General features: G+C 41.8%; 1 protein-coding gene across 6 annotated transcripts in view; it reads left to right on the top strand.

Annotated features, from left to right (window-relative positions):
• Positions 1-17,795, top strand: part of ANKRD44 (ankyrin repeat domain 44) — a 307,451-nt gene that overhangs the window by 201,788 nt on the left and 87,868 nt on the right. For all 6 annotated transcript variants that reach the window (XM_040971917.1, XM_040971918.1, XM_040971920.1 and 3 more), the window contains 2 exons: positions 2,384-2,462; positions 9,640-9,754. In XM_040971917.1, coding sequence (XP_040827851.1) covers positions 2,384-2,462; positions 9,640-9,754 — 194 coding nt within the window. The remainder of the gene's footprint in view (positions 1-2,383; positions 2,463-9,639; positions 9,755-17,795) is intronic.

Below are 17,795 nucleotides of genomic sequence, written 5' to 3'. Positions count from 1 at the left end.
TTTGCATACATTTAAGTAAAGTGACCCTGTCATTGGGAGTCACTCAGGATTGATTCCTCACCAACTTGCGCAGTGGCCTCATTTGTAGAAATACCTAGGCAGCAATTCCACATCCCCAAGACCCCAGAGTTTGCCGCCAGGTGTCCAGCAGGCAGAGCCTGGTGCTAATTGGCATGCTGGCCACCCAAAGCCAGGACTCGCTCGCCATGTGGCAGTGGTGGCTATGACCAGGGCGCCAAGCATTGAGTTCAACCTGGAATCTCTCTGCACCCAAGCCCCAAGGTTGAACTCCCCTAGGTCCCTCCCACTGCACAATGTTGGTGGCAGTTGGAGCCAGGACCTGCCTTTGCTCCAAATAGATCTGCTGCTAGTGTACTCACCAAGAAGGGAGAAACCTTTTGGGCCCAAGCAAGCCCAGGACTCACCATGTGGCTGTGGCCAGGGCCCTAAGCATCAACAACTGCCTTCAATTCTAATAGCCGAGACCAAGCTCCAGAGTCCGGTAATTTCTAGGATCACTCCTCAGGTGTATCTGATAGTCAGTGATGCTGTCACTTCCTCATTCTCCACTTCTCCTTTTGCTCCTTCCAGGAAAGCTTCAAGTTTACTTCCATCCTTCTTTCTCTGTCTTTTCTGATTCATGTTTTAATATTATCAGTTGGAGAGCGTCCTAGTGTTTTTCTGTTCATTTATCTGAGAACCTTTAAGTATAGTCATAAACTTTTTAAAAAAATTTTGTTTTGTGACACAGTTTCATATGCTCTGGGATTCACCCATCCCCTTTCCATGCCCTCCCCCCATGTAGGATTCCTCCACATTGTTGCAGTAGTACAGTTTCTATCCATTCATGATTCCTTCATTGCGAGCATGTACATGCATAGAGTCCAGCCTCTAATAATTTCAACAGTTTCCTTGGGAGACCATCCCTAGTCTGAAAGTAGAGGTGGCAGAATATCATCCCCTCCAATGAAAAGCCACAACATAACATCAACAACAATTTACAACATCATGGAGTTAATTGACATGACATTGAGTGACCAATATGTTAGAAAATTTAAGTTCTTAACCACATCCTGTGACTACTTCATTGACATTTCAATTTTGGTTTGTACACAACCAGTTGCTATACACCTTAGAATGACTATAGGGCACTATTTAGGTATCTCGTGTCTATTCTCATTGTTATATTTAACAGCTTATAGTTTTGAAGCATGATTTTTACTGAACTTGGCGAATTTTAGGATAGTCCAAACAGGCTTATAACTCTAACAAGGCATATGTTAACAATTGAGGCACAGAACAGTTTTAGGAGGGGTGTGCAGAGAAATCTTCAATACCTTAGTGAGGAATGACTGATTTTGGTGTCCTACCTAGTAAGATATATGGGAGTCTAAGCTGACTGTTTCCTGTCTGTTCTAAGCTTTCCTTATTAGTCTCTATCTGATCTGATTTTTTTGGTGGCGGGGGGTGGGGGGGCAGCTCCTACGGAGCGACCCTGATGATCATTGTAAGAGAGGTTGGGAGCCAAAGTTGGAACTAAGTAAGGACCAGAGAAAGCTCCTCTCCTGAGTCCTGAAGGAAGTTTACTGTTCTTCTGTTTCTGAGCACCACTCAGGATTCCTGGCTGTTGTTCTGATGATATTCGATCCTGTGAGGGAGGATTTGGGCTTCTTCCATCTGTGTGGGAGATAAGAAAGGGAGTGGAAGACATCAGAGTTCTCAGCCTATGAGGGCACTCCAGTTCCCTGTGGTCTCCTTGACAGTTGGGATATAGCCCTTGGTGCCTGTAATGATAGTCCCTGGTGAGGATCCGAGAGTCTCCAGGGTTGCCATACAAGCCTCCTCCTGTCCTCCTCCTCCACTCTAGGGTCACCCCCCTGCTCTGTGCATATGACCCCCCTGTCAGGAGGCTGTCCGGATTGCTCTTGGATCCCACTGTATGACTATAGTTTTTGCTAATGTCTAATGCAGATTTGAGTCTGCTGTCTGTAACTTACCTGTTATATTCTTGATAGGTTATACTTAACATCTTCCTCACACACTCTAAGAAGGTGGAAGATTTCTCTGCTCTCCTGACCCTTTACAGAATAACACAGGGTATTAAAAGCATATTAGGTTTTTCAGTTCTTTGACGTAGATCAAAGAACTGATTGTGGTTCATTGGTTACATCACAGTATCTTATTGCATGTGGTTATTACATGTAACCTGAACTATTATATACATTTTGTTTCTTGCCCTCGGTTTCTTTGAATGTTGTAATTGCTGAGCACGCTTTCAAAAAAAAAATCAAAATTGATGTATTCAGGGTGTTGTTGGCAATGTCCACAGGCTCTCTGTGGTTCATAATGGCCTCCATTATTTTTTCCTTCTCTCGTTTTTCAGAGTAAAGATGGCAAAAGTCCACTTCACATGACAGCTGTCCATGGAAGGTTCACTCGATCCCAGACCCTTATTCAGAATGGTAAGAGAGGTGCTGCTGGGGTTTTGTTGTTTGAGGTTTGTTGATCTGACTGGATTTGGCTGTCAGTGCCTGGATGTGGGAGTTGATGCCTGTTTTATATAAGCATGGTTTCATGCATCCCTTTGAATGCTCTGCTAAAACCTCCTTGTCAGATGCGTCATAAACTTTTAACTTACTAATGGTAACATAGTACAATACTTTCCTCATTGACTTCCCAATCAGATGAAGAAACAAATAAAAATAATCAGTATACATTTTCTAACAGAAAATCTTATTTTAGGTTTTAGAAGTGATTATAGTTTGCTAAATTAAAACTCATTAAGCCCTTTAGGCAAAGGTGAAAAGGAGGCGGGGGTGACTCTGAGGATTACAGGTAAATGCATGATGTAAAGGATAATAAAAAATCATTGCCTTGACAGAGACCTTGGTAAATCACCTGCTGTAGTAATTTTCCAGGCTCACAACAATGTTTTACTTGAACCGTTGGGTTGTCTATGAAGGCCACACACTGGGAAGTGTCCCTGTACCTCATGGTTCTTGCAACAGTTAGTATTGGCTTTAATCTGAGACTGGTTTGACTTTAACAGCTCCTGCTATTTTAGCAAATCTTTAGCAACCATTTTTTTTAAAGCAACAATCAGGCTTAGTCCAGATCTTATGTTGACATTCCAGGTCACTTCAGCAGTTATTTTTTTTTTCCAAAGGAAAAAGAACCATTTCACATTTTATTGGAAAGCTCCATGGTAGGTAATTGACAGAGAAGCGAACACCACGGATTGTTCATCACATGGGAGTTTCATTCATTTGAAACATGAGCGTCTGCTCTCTCTTCTCAGGAATACCTGTGCAAAAGCCATCTCAGGTGTCCCAGGCAGAGGAGGATTTTTGAGCGGGGGCTCACCATCCTTAAAGGCCCTCGGTGGGTTCCCATCTTTGGTTGGAGCTCCTTGCCTACAGCTCCCAGCTGCTGCCCCACGGAGGCTCCCTGGGGCCCAGAACCTCCCCCATGCCCACCGTTATGCTCCTTCCTTGCCAGGTTAGTAGTCCTGGCTTGATGGGCTACAGGCATACTCTGCAGACACAACAAGCAGACAGGCTCGGGCCACTTTGCAAAGTGAAGCTACCCCCTAAGCAGTCTTCCTGTGCACCACTTTCAAGTCCTCCCAACTAAAACCACTTTCATAAAAGTACCCCACTTCAGCAATTCTAAACTATCTTCTGTTGACCCACGTTTCTGCTTCTCCAGTTTCTTTGTTCATTTTCTTCTAGCTATGTTTTCTTATCTGAGAATGTTGGATGATGCACAGTTGAATTGTTAGTGGCACTAAGTTTATGTCTCTGGCACTTACATCATAAAAGCAAAAGATTGTCTGACATTTGGATGAAAGACCAGCCAGTGAAATTATGCTTAGGAAGCAAAATACCTGTGGCAAAGTACAGAAATTTATAAGCCATTCAATGGAGCTGTCAGGGAAAATAAATCTTAAAAACTTTCCAGTGATCCAAGGAAGGTAAAGTGGAAATGAATTGCATGAATCCTGTGCCTCTGGCATCATTTCACTGCAAGGGGGTCACTTTCACTGTTTTATTTTGCTGAATGTTCTACCTTCTTGAAGGCCAAACAAAACTTTTTTTGAAGAAATTTAGTGTAAATTTAATCAGTAGACCTTAGTTCCTTATTAAAACAACCCCAGAGTCAAGTGCCAGAGTCAAGGTTGGCGGAAGAATGGTTTTTACCTCATAAGTACTGCCTTCCCACAGGTCCATTCCTGAGTGCCAGACACACTGGTCCTCTTTTTGCATCAAAACCATGATCTGTATCCCCTTTCATGTTGATATTCTCATCCCAGCCCCTGGGACCTGCTGGCGGTTCTGAGCCATCCGAGAGCCATGTGATAAGACTTTCTTTACCCCCTTAGGCATTCTTGGCAGAGTTTGGAGTTGAAGAAAGACCTGAAGGAGACTGTGTCTCATACCTTCTAATCAACAGCTCTGTGGTTCAGAGGCTGTCTTGTTTTTGGCTGGCCTGGCATCTTGCTTTTGGCATGAGTGGGGCCCGGAGGCATGAACTGAGAAGAATGTATTGGCTGTAATAAATGACCCACTTTTGTGTAATGGTTAAAGCTTACATTGATTGTTCATCCAATATAGGCACTCATCCAAGTACTCATGTAAATCCTTTCAACTACCCTATGAGAAAAAAAGTCTCCCTCTGAGCTCCATTTCACATACAGAGAAATCAGGACAGTGTGGTTGTCATTTGTGTTGGAGAACAGAGGTCAGAACATAGGCTGTCTCACATGAGTCTGAACTCCAACCACTGTGCTTACACATGTATTCTCTGGAGCAACAGTGATATCTGGGTATCCCATTTATATATAAAATGAACTCTGTTTACGAGGCACTCACACTGCGGTACTGTTACACCCACATGAGAACTGCAAGTTCTTTCTTCTGACATTTCAGAAAACGTCCTTGGGGGAAAAGAGTAGGAAGTTCTTTTTCCTCTTGTTTATGGACTTCCTTCTGATAAGAATCCTGCCTCCGCAGGGATTCACATGCTAGCGTGGGTCACAGCACAGCAGCCACTCATCGTTCGTTCAGGAACTGGCACACTGGCACCAAGTGCGCTCCTGCAGCACACCAGGTGTTGTTGCTACATCACTCTGGTGTTTGGATAGCCTTGCTCTGCTTCTCTGGCTGATGCCAGTCAGGGTTGCTAGTTCCTCATAACAACATTGCTACCTCAGAAGATTTCAGTTCAGCTAAGACAATTGCTGGGGGAAAAAATACTCTCTTCTTTCTTGGGAAGCAAAGACTACCTTCACTGTCTAAGTATGTTTGTGGAATTAAGTTGCATTGTCACTTGAGAGAGGAAAAGGAACTAAATTAAGAAGCAGTTTGGGGGCTCAGCACAGTGGCCTAGAATCTAAAGTCCTCACCTTGCATGTGTTGGGATCCCATATGGGCACCAGTTCTAATCCTGGTGGGCCCTCTTCCCATCCAGTTCCTTGTTTGTGGCCTGAGAAAGCAGTCGAGGATGGCCCAAAGCCTTGGGAACCTGCACCCACGTGGAAGGCCCAGAGGAAGCTCCTGACTTCTGGCTTCAAATCTGCTCAGCCCTGCCCATTGCAGACACTTGGGAAGTAAATCATTGGACAAAAGATCATCTTCTCTGGCTCTCCTCCTCTCTGTATATCCACTTTTCCAATAAAAATAAATAAATCTTTTTTTTTTTAAAAAAGGCAAATTTGTATCAGGAGGCATGTGATCCAACCATTTGTACTCACCAGCTTTTTTTTGAGAAATTTGAATTTCTTATTCTGGCATTTTAGTGTATTTTAGATACATACACTGAACATAGTACTTACTAAGTCTTATGATGGTATAGTTCAGCTTAAACATGCCTTGCCTTAGGTGAATATGTTTAAAAATGAGCATAAAGCAAAAATATAAAGTAAATTGGTAGATTCTTGTATTTGATAACTTTGTAATGAGATGTACTCTACAATACACATTACAGCTTTCCATGAAGTAGAGCTTTAAAGGATAACAAGGAAATGGCACCCCAGAATAACTTCTGTGCCTCAATATTCCATGTTTCCTAAGATGTGTTTGCCTATCCAAGCACAAATACACACATGTATTTTTCTCTTTGCTGTGCTTCCGACATTGCTTCCTTACCTTTTCATGTAGATCTCTTTAGTTTTTCCTTGTTTAAAAGAGTATTTGTTTATTTTAAAAAAGAAAGAGAGATCTTCCCTCTACTGGTTCATTCCACAAATGGCCATAATGACTCTTGCTGGAAAGGCTAACACCAGGAATCAGGTAGTTGGTGCCATCTTCAGCTGCTTTCCCAGGCCCTTAGCAGAGAGCTGGGCTGGAAGAGAAGCAGCCAGAACATGAACCAGCGTCCATAGGATGCCAGGGTCATAGGTGTAGCTTTACCTGCACCACCTTAGTAATACTGACACCAAGGCCCTTCCTTTTTATTTGAGATATATCATTCATACACCATAAAATTCACTATTTTTAAGGTATACAATTCAGTGGTTTAAGCACTTACAGGAGGGTGTACAACTGTCACCACTGTCAGATTCCAGAATATTTAATCCTCCCCCTCCACCAAAACCTAATTCTCTCCTCCAGCACTGGAAACTACTAAGCTACTCTCTGTCTCTATAGTTTCCTGAGATCCTTGACTTGAATTTCTGTTTGTTTCAAGTAACTAACATGGAAACAGTCAAATAAGTCTCAAATTGGGGGCCCAGCCTTGAGATACAGCTGGTCCAGCTGCAGTTTGGGATGCGGGCATCCCAGTGGACACCAGTTTGAGTCCTGACCACCTCACTTCCAATCCAGCTACCTGCTAATGCACCTGGGAAGCAGGGGAGGATGACCAAAGTGCTTGGGCCCCTACCTCTCGTATGGAGGACCTGGATGAAGTTCCTGGCTCCTGGTTTATGGCTGGCCTCGATCTTGTCATTGTGAGAAGATACGTTTCTCCCTCTCTGTCACTCTGCCTTCCAAATAAATGCATCTTTAAAAGTAGCAAAGTAAACATCAAGTGAATCAGATATCTATTTTTTAAACATGAAACCTTTCCAGTATGGGAGACATGAGTCATTCCTTTGTCAATTCCTGAGTTCTTGCAAGATGAAAACTGTATCAATTAAGTCACCAAACAAAAACACAGGACATATCTGTGACCCATTATTTTGGAGACATGGATTATTCCCAGAATATGTTAAAGGCCATTAAAAATCAAAGCATAAGAAATCACAAATGTGCACAGGATTAATCAACAAAGGCCATAGAAATTAGTTCACAGAAAAAGATAAACAAGCAGCCCTTTATAAGAGGCTCAAGTTCCTTCCTCTAACCCGGGTGTGAATGGAAATGGCCCTGAGATAGTTTTCCTTTGAGAGGACAGATATCCAAAAGCCTGGGAGGACCCTGTGAAAGAGACATACCCATTGAGTGCTGGCCAGGGTGCTGAAGGAGGGACATTTGGCAGAGTCTACCAAAACTACACACTCAACTGCCCTGTTACCTAGAAATGTGCCTTTTAGGATTTTTCTCTGGAATTCTGTCTCATAAATTTGAAATAGCATGTGCACGAGGTGGTCTCCACTGCCTCATTACTAGTGGTAGTATGTTATTTATCCCCTAGATGTTTATCCACAGAAGACAAGTGTACAATGGAAGATGGAAAAGTTGTACTACTTTTAATATTGACCCCAAGGAGAGAGTCCCAGGATTTAATGTTACATGAGCATAAGTGGTTTTGCAACAAGAAGCATAAACTGAGGAGGTGATTGTGAGTGAGGACGAAGTGGAAGGGTAGGGATAAGGGTAGAAAACTTTTAAAATGGTAATTTTGATATTTGAAACCAGCAAATGTCTTGCACTATGATAAAATCAGGTTACAACCTGATTAAGTTGAGGAAACAAAGTGAACCTAACTTTGTCAAATTGACAATATGAAGGCTCTTTAAAAAGATCATGGAAATGCATGTTATGCAAAAACTATGAATAGATTTTTTTGTGCAGAAATAACATCTTTTGTTACATTTTTCCTACGAAGTTTTTGAAGTATTTTCTTAACAGAACACAGAATAAAAAAAATTGAGATAACTTTTGGAAATATATGAACATTGTTACAGGAAAATTTGGGGGTGAATAAAATACCCATACACTCAGAGCATCATCACACAAACAGCTGGTTAATTATAAAGGAGAGAGGACATTTTTGCATCAGCTGGTCCTCTGCTTAAATGCCTGCCACAGCCAGGTCTGAATCAGGCCTAAGTCAGGAGCCCAGCACACCGTTCAGGTCAAAGCCATGGGGGAGTTCAGGAACTTGAACCATCATCTGGTGCCACCCAAGATGCACAAATTCTTTTTTCAGTAGTGGTAAGATATTTATAAATTTATCACTTAAGTTTTTGTAATTATACAGTTCAATGGCAATAAGTATATTATTGTGTAAGTTGTCACTATCCATTGCCAGAAATTCCTGTGTTGTCAAACTGTAACTCTCAGCCTGTTGTAAGACATCAAACTTTGCATCATGTAGCAGTGAAGAAGATCCACCAGTACTTCATTTGCTGCAATGCACTGTGACTATCAGGACAACCCTGAAGCATGGAATGTGTGCTGTAGAACTCCTGGATGGCCCTCCAAAAGTATCAGTCACGTGAGAGACTTAGGAAAGCAAAGTGGGACAGGAAGATTGTTTTAGATTAGAAGAATCTAATCTAAAACAATAGGACGATTCTTCTAATCTAAAACAATAGGACAACCAAATGATATCAGAATCTTTGGATCACAGATTTTCAAATTTTGGGGACAACTAGAGAAACTAAAATGGGAACTGGGATTGGCTAAAGATCGTCCTATGTCCAGTCTTTTAAAGATGTTAACGGCACTGTGGTTATGTGTGAGAATGGTTTTGTTATTACAAGAAATATGCTTGGGTGAAATGAGATATCTAACTTATTTTTAAACAGCTCCTCAGATTAATGAATAGACCAGTTATGCTTACAAACCACATGCCTACAAAAAGAGAAGAGAAAAAATATAAAACAAAAGGTTGGGGTGGGGAAAGGAAAAATAAGATGAAAATATTATTTAAAAATAAGTATGAATAATAACATGGTAGCTTATAAATACAGGCACTTTCAGTTTATACTTTATGTTGTTACTCATTTTACCCCCATGTTTTAAGCAGGGTAATCAAAGTACATAAAATATTTTCCTGTATACTCTATTTCCTTTGATTCTTATGCTTTAGCGTGAAGTTTTCACAGGCCTTTAATTCAGCAGGTAAAATTAAAGCTAAATGTGCCTTCAGTATTACATTTTATGGAATTTGATTACATTGCTCATTCAGAGGAGGAAGCCGATCATGAGATCTTGAATCCTTAAATAAGATATCATATGCAGGCTCTTCAAAAGCATTTGCAATAGGCTTTCATTTATGCAGATATACTATCGCTTCTGCAGATGGTAACTGGATCCCTTTAAATGACATGTTCGTTATACTGCAGACCAGAGATGCATGCTGCAGTAGAAAAGGAAATCAACATTTGGCCAGCATGGGTGGTGAACACAGAACCTAGAATGGGACTTCTGAATCCTTTTGTGTTACCCTGAATTTAAATGTCTCTTTCAGGAGGTGAAATTGACTGTGTGGATAAAGATGGCAACACTCCTCTCCATGTGGCTGCAAGATACGGTCATGAGCTTTTGATTAACACCTTAATAACCAGTGGAGCTGACACAGCCAAGTAGGTTGATGCTAAAACACAGTGGAATAATTGCCATATGTGGGAATTCTGCCAAAGGGACTTGGCCATGTGATCGATAGTTCCCATTTGTTCTGATTAAGGTGGATCTGGATTATACTAAATGCAAATTACAATTGAAATAAATTAATCCTTAATAACAGGTATGTAGAACAATTTTATATTTTTTAGTTGTATCAGAATGAGACCTAGTCTAGTGATTTTGATTGAGTAAACTAGAACTTTATTCCTAACTCTGTTTAATAACCTCCTTCTGTCTTTTCTAACGTTTTGTATAAGTGTGGTAGGAAAACAAATAAATAAGCAAATTCAGGATTTATTCAGAATGCTTGCTTAGTTTTGATATTACAGTTAAGGATACTATGAGTAAATCTGCTATGTATGGAGGAGTGACCTGGTCTCATTTTACACTTCAGCAAAAATATGTGTCATTCGTAAGGGTCTGTCACAACGCTAGGTGATTCGGGGGAACTGCAGAAGTACCCTATGTGGTGGATATAGGAGGATGTCCAAGGTCACCTAGGATGAATAGCCATACAAGTCTATCATAAAGCTCTCAAGGAAACAGGACATAAATGACAAAATGTTTGGAGTGTCAAAAGGAATGAGAGAGTGTTGATGAGAGCAAAAGAGAGCATACTGGACCCAAATGTAGCATGTTAAGAGTCTTTATTTTCCAAAGTGACAGTACCTCCCCTAAACTCCAGGAGCCACTGCATCGAGCTGCCAAATTCAGGGATTTTAAAGCTCTCACTGTCCAATCAGATTGAGAACCATACTGAACAAAGTTTTTACTCAATTAACTAAGTAGATGGAGGCAAGAAGGGAGCTTCCTGTAGTTAACCTAACCTAGTACAATAGGAAGCATGAGGGGCCAGGTGAGTGGAGCCTCCAGAGTAATTTCCACTGTCATTTGTTCTGAATAATGCAGAAGACAGGAGGGGTGGGGTGCACACGGAACCTCTGAAGCTGGTTTCATGCCTTTAATTAACTTGAATGGTGTGAGAAGAGGTAGGAAGGGTGAGGTGTGGAAACTCCCATTTCTTCATACTGTCTGCTGTCAAATAACCTGTCAAATCGGCGCTAGCCATGAACCACTGTGCTCCATCACAGAGAGCCCAGAGGCGGTTGATACTTCCTGAAAAGGCGTCAAAGAAATGGTGAACTCTAGGTAGATGTTGGAAACTGAGACTAGTTTAAGCAGAGGGTGGCAGGCATCCCCAGCAGGAGCAAGAGAGTTCAGAATGCACCTCAGAGGAGAACTTGGCCAGAGTTGTGGAGTATCAAACTGTTGGGTCCTGCTCAGAAGCAGTACTTTGTGGGAGTTGGAAGCCCAGGTTTTGGTGGGCACTCCTTGTGCTTGGCTCCAATCCAAGCTGCTCCACATATGGGCTGTGTGACCCTTAGCCTGTTTTTACATTTCCTCATTTGAAAAATGGGAGTGCTAATAGTACCTATCCGCAGAATTTTTCTGAACCAAAATGACTTAACTATTTGTAAAGTTTTTTGGCACATGATAAAATCTGTATGAGTGTGAGGTGCATAAATATGTCAGCTAAGATTATTAAAAAAAAAAGACATGTGTGAAAAGCTCTTTGAACAATACCTAGAACATAGTAAGCTATCAATACATGCTAGCTATTGCCTTACTACTTAAAAATACATAGTAGAGCCACATTGAAGAGGTCCTTAAAATGCTTGAATAAAGACAGTAGCTTTGATTACAGGGATGGTGGGTAGCAATAACTAAATTTTTAGAATGGGAGAGCAGCACATACTAGCAATGCTATTTTGTCTGTAAAATATTGTGCAGTAGAATTGGATGTTTTGCTCTAAAATGAGCCAACGTTTAAATGGTCCAGGGAAGTTGTGGCAGAATCATTTTTAAAATCAGATTCACTGGAGATCAAGTACTGTGAATTGACATGAATGATTAGAGAATTCTAATGGATTTGCAGTATATAATGATTTACCTTCATTAGTTCAATACATTAAGTTTCACTGTGTGCCAATGAACTTTTGGGCTCCCAGTCTAGTGGTTAAGAAAAGAACAAGAGGCAGTGACTGTCATCTTGTAAAGGATTGTTGTGATGGAGTTTTTGGACAAGGCTATGGGAACAGAATCAGCAAGACACTGGATTTCCAGATTCTCCAGATTATGCGCCATCTCAGCCAAAAGAAGAGTGGGTAGAGCTGTGGTTTAGAAGGAGAGGGGATAAAGCAAGGAAGGGCAGTCAGGAAAGAGTGAATAGCATTGATAAAGAAAATGTTGAAAGCAATTTTTAATATTGGGTCATCTGGTGTGTGTAGGGGAATGGAACGAAGTGACGTGGAAAGGCAGAAAAGCCACATTTCCAGGGACTTTGAATGTCCTGCCAAGGAACTGGACTCCATTCTGAGGCATTCAGAAGCTATATCAAGGAATTAAAGGTGGCTTTAGGGTGGGTTGTGTCTAATGATCCCATTTGTGTTTGAGGAAGGTTGCTCTGACAGCCATTCCAACCTACTGGCCACTGTCCAGACTAGAAATTCTTGGCAGGCTCTTGCAAATGTCCAGGGAAGGAAAGATGAAGTCCAGGGATAAGGATGAGGCCAAGGGTCCACAGAAGGAGATTGCTGGCCAGTAGTATTAGTAGTCAGGTGTCTCTTCTTGGCAGAGAAAAGAATCTGCTTTAAGCCAAAGGGCCTGTTGTAAAGGTTGGGCTGCTGCAAACACTACAAGAAGTGGCTTGGTTTTTTGGGAAGAATCCGCATTCAAGTTCTGAGAATTTCTACAGGTTCTGGAGTTCCCACCGAAGCAGAGCTGCCCAAAGGCAGAGATAACAGATGTTCAGTGCTAATTACACAAAAGTGAAATATCTAGGCACAGGCCAACTTTACCTGAGTTATTCTCCTTGGTGTTTCCTTGGGGTATTTTCAGTGATGTTTTATTTCATCTTCACGTTACTTGGGGAAATTTTAGTCAATAGTCAAGAATTTTTAAATTTCTTCTGATCCTGAGTTCATTTTAAGGATAAAATGAACTTGGTCCAATAGTTAAAATCTCTCCCTCCATGCCCCATTTATTTATATAGTCTATTTCCTTCTAATTGTTTTGATTTCAATTTATGAAAACATGCCATGAAGCAAATGGGCCTTAGAAATGGCATTGTTGGACAAGGCTGTGGAGTAATTCTTGCTTCTGTTGGTGCTGTGTATCTCAGGGATCCATTTTTGGAAACCATTTTCCCAGGCTTAATGAACCACATACACTTCCTTCTGTCATAGCATATCTGAGCATAAGACCTGCACTTGCAGGGAAGTGATTTTGTGGGTGTGCATTTGTGGATCTGTGTATATGAGAGGAAAAAAAAATCACCTGAAGGGGAAATAGCAGAATTGGAGAAGATTAAATTTTCGGAAAGTCCTTTGGGAAATTACTGTTCTTTGGGTTTCATACAGGTTTATGTAGTGTAACTTACTAAAGAGGAAAAAAAGGGCTTTTTCTTCTCTAAATGTATGAATGAACAAGTAGCATTTACTCAAATAACCCATCTTTAATAAACAATATCCTCAGATATATTTTTACAAATCTCTATATGGCAGGTTTTGTCATTACTTTATCATGAATTTATTTGAATATTATGGAGAATTTTTGATGCTGAGCATGTTTTTTTGTTATTCTTCGTGCTTCTCTGAACATAAGTCCAAGCACTGTCTGTAACTTGACTCAGCATTCATGCAGCTTCAGGTGTCAGAGCCTTTGGTTTCTCTTGAACTTGGTTAGATTGGAGACACTTGTCTTTTTTGGTTTGTAATTTGCTTTCCGTCAACCAATTATACACACAGGCTTTTTTTTCTGTCTGAGCTGCAGAAGAATTAGAAATATTATAGACCTGAAGATAACAGCTCAGATTTTCATTCAGTTGGTACGTTGTTATTAAAGGCCTGTAAAGTGTCACTCAGGGTGCCAAGCTCAGTGGTTATAGAAATCCCTGCCATCAAAGAATTTATAATGCCCTGAGGGCAAGAATTAAAGAAGGAATTTCAATTCTGCTTATTGAGTGTAATACCAGAGCAGGTTTTTGGTGCTGAACGGTATAGTAAATCGTGTCTGGGACATTGAACCCTGTGTAGCAAAGCTAGGGAGACCTCCTGCCAGCAGCTATGCTTAGCTGAGACTGAAGAATGAGTAGTAGTTATTCAGATCTTGGTACTAAGAGTCAGGCATTGTGGTAAACTTATCTTTAGGATATTATTCCTTGAATATGTATAAACATAGGCCTAGATACATAAGCTGCTTAGAATTAGGACACTAGTATATTAATACATTTAAAAAGTATGATGCAAACGGAAACCAACAACACTTAGATAAACTGCCTGTAGTTCTGCAACAGCAGCCAATGCTCTTGAACACTTCCCTGTGCTAGACACTGCTCTTGGGGCTTACACGTAACTGTCACAGCAACCCAATGGGGTAGGTGCTGTGACAGTCCTGTCCAGCAGATGAAGCAACAAGGCACAGAAGAGTCAGTTGCCTTGGCCTAAGGCTGCAGAACTAGTGAGGGGAAAGAATGAGACTTGGTGTCCTAGGCTCAGCTTCTGAGCATGTGGCTTGAGCCTCTCACCATAGCAAATGATGTGGCATCACAAATGATATTTGCCCCTGGTAAATCTTCGTTTGCATAAGATTATGATCTGTTGGTCAAAGTAATAACTCTAGAGTTCAGTGTAAAACACAGGAAAGGAGATTCTGCCATGGCTCCAACAGAGTGGTAAGACAGTGCACTTGACACGCAGTGCAGAGACCCCTATTCCTGCTCCTCCAAATGTCAGGCAGAGTGCTCACTATACAGCATTATCATTGGCCTTCCTAAGGCTCAGACATGTCATTTGTCAGTTAAGTTCATCTTTGTTCTTTTCCTCTGGGCCCATTCTGACACTACACAAGCAGTATTGTGAACCTAAAGACAAATAAGGATACTGAAATTTGGCATGGTTTAAGAGGAGGTAAAGGGATCATTCCAATGAGCCAAAATGTTCCTGTATACCCTTTATTTTAGGGTATCACTGGACGAGAAAGAGAATGTTAGAAGTTTCAAGAGAACTCTTCAGAGCCCACAAGTATTTCAAATCGCCTCAAGGGATGTGCTGGCTGGATTGAGAAATTTTGAACAGTAGGGGAGAAGGCTGAGAGAAGATGATGTGAAGAAATTAAATGTGCTGATTAGGCAACAGCAGATCCAGAAGGAGCCTGTCAAATCACCTTATAGTGTTTGGACTTGATTCAAAAGGAACCACAAAAATGTAGGTTGCTAACAGCAAGGATCAGGTCTCACGGCTGTCAGTGATACCAAATGCCTGTAACTTAGGGATATGTCATTTGGGACTTTTTTTTTTCCTTGCCCACTCAGGAAGCTTAACTAAACCAGTTTACTTCCCTGGGAGAGTTATGAGGAAAATGTTACTGTAAACAACATGGACAAATAGAAATTCTAGCTGGTCAGAATTCATTTTCCATGTTTAAGAAATCGCATATCCCCAGTGGTAGGCAACTGCCTAGGTTGCCTTGTAGTGTTACACTGCTGGGAGAAAAGCAGCCAGTAGCTGGTAGGCATTCTGGACCTGGTTAATGCCAAATTTGTATTAGCAACACAAGTGCGCCAGCATAGTTTCTTACTTTCTTTTTTTTAATGATAGGAGGGGAAGGTATGGACTGCAGGGCCAGGATGTGCCAGCCTGGCCACCAGGCATTGGGGGAGGTTGCTGCAGATTGCCTGGAGAAGAGGTCTAGTGATGTATTTGGAGTGGAGAGTGGCTGCAGGCATCTTTGACAGGGAAGGAATGACTTCAAGGACTTCCAGGAACTGGGCCACTGCACTTGCAAGTAGGCAAGGGAACTGAGATGGAATGGTTCGGAGGGGAAAAAATCCAGAAGGACATGTCTGGGTCAGGCCAAGGCACCTGCTCACATGGCAGACCTGATTGTGCTAAATAGCATCACCTGCTGCGTGCTGGCACACACAAAAGCCAGGGCTGGGAGGCATGCCTGACTGGGCTCAGCCACAGTACCTGGAGGTATCTGCAGCAGAGAGTGGGTCCCCTCAGGCTGGGCATAAGCAGACCCACCAGAACACGAGACAACCAGATCTTGGGGGCAGATTCTGTAGGATACTTATAAGGTCACCTCTGTGGGACTACAACACCCATTGGTTTACAAGAAGAGCTGGGGATGGTGACAAGCCATGCCAGGCTGGACCACAAAACTCACATGAAAGGAGTCCACCTGACAATTATGGAAGCTGGGGCTGGGAGGAGGCCAGGCAAGGCCAGGCTGCAACACCTGCTGGTACATGCAAAATCCAAACCTGAAAACAGGCCATGCCAAGTAGGGCAGCTGCACCTGCCTGCACACGTGGGATCCAGGATTGGGAGCAGCCTTGGATCTTGGAGAACTTCCCTACATGTCCTCAGCTCCCTCTGGGGAGCACAGGAGTCAGGGGCTGGGATGGGTCAGGCTAGGCAAGACTGCAGCACTGGTTAGTATTTGTGTGGGCTGGGTCTGGGGACAGGACAGTTTGCCCCTGCTGGCATGCAGGAGAGCCAGGACAGAGGGTGCAGGCTGTGCCAGGATGGGCTAGGCTGCAACACTTGCTGGTGAGAGCTGAGACTGCAGGCAGGCCAAGCCAGATTGGGTGGAAGCAGCTTGGGAATGGGCCTGGTAGGGGAGCTCTAGGGACTTCCCTGCTGGGCTGAGGAAAACAAAACATGTAAAGGATAGCATAACTGCAATAATATTATAACATATATTCCATTAATGTATTCATTATCAATACTTCTAAACGACCTGGCCATTTAACACCTCTGTCTTTAGATGATTCAGCACAATTTACATTAGCTAATTATTCAGGCTTTTCATTGCTAAATATACACCACAGAAGAAAAGTATTCTAATTTTAAATGTCTAATAAAAGTGTTTGATACATTTTTAATTCCATGATCAATGAAAGGCTATCACCTCAGTGCAGATTTTGAAAGTGAATTAATGTAAGCTGAAGAACTATTGGCCTTTGAACTTGAATGTATAATGTACTTCAAGAGTTGGGGCTGCGAGCAAATCAGGTTGGACAAGGCTACAGAAGCCATTGGCATGCTAATGTACTTATTTATTTATTTATTTGATACATTTCCACAGGCTCTGGGATTTCACCTCTGCTTCCCCTAACCCCCTCCCTTCTTCCCCTACTGATTTCTCCTCTAGTATTACAATGGCTAATTCTTCATGAGCAGTCATAAGTCCATCATTATGCTATTAAAATGTAGTTTGACAGCAAGGAGTAATCCTTGCCTTTTCCTCCCCTATGGGTGCAAGAGAAAAAAAAATTCGCAACATTTGTCCCACCCACCTGCCTCTATACCTGGCTCTTCCAACCATAATCAGAGTGTGCATCATGGGTGTGCATCCTTCTCAATTATGTAAATACTATGAAAAAAACATTTTAAAGAAATGCATATAATTTTAAGGATGTATAAGTTGATAACGACGCCAAAGACCACAAATTGTCAGTTACTAAGCTAGCAATAATTTCAAGACAGTAATAATGAAACTAACATGTGTGCTAAAAGCTTAGTAGGTGCCACATGCACTGTTTAGCACTTGGCATCCATTATCTCAATGAGACCTCTCAGTTGCTTTCTAACACAGACAGTAAAATTATCTTTGCTTTCTAGATGACTGAACCATTATGTGCTTTCAAAGATCAAATAGCTAGCAAGTGGGGCAACTAGGAGCCAGTCCCAAAGTTTCTGACCCCATTCTCTTAATCACAGTGCTCTTTATGACACAGCCTAAAGGGAAGGGTTTTGATAAGACTGGATATAGGAACAGGCAGCCAAGTCTTTCAGATGCCTAGCAGAAAGCTTGAAAGAACTGATAGTCTAATGATGCAAAAACCTCTTCTTCACCTCTAATAGCTTTTGAGGACAGTTTTTCAGATTTCATTTATTCTGGGATAACTGGGTAGGAGATGCCAGCTAAATGCCG

Source organism: Ochotona curzoniae, unplaced genomic scaffold (genome assembly GCF_017591425.1).
Source record: "Ochotona curzoniae isolate NIBS_2020 unplaced genomic scaffold, NIBS_Ocur_1.0 contig_2210, whole genome shotgun sequence".
In the NCBI taxonomy this organism is placed as follows: domain Eukaryota; kingdom Metazoa; phylum Chordata; class Mammalia; order Lagomorpha; family Ochotonidae; genus Ochotona; species Ochotona curzoniae.
The sequence above is the reverse complement of the archived record's forward strand: the minus strand, read 5'-3'. Positions and strand labels throughout refer to the sequence as shown.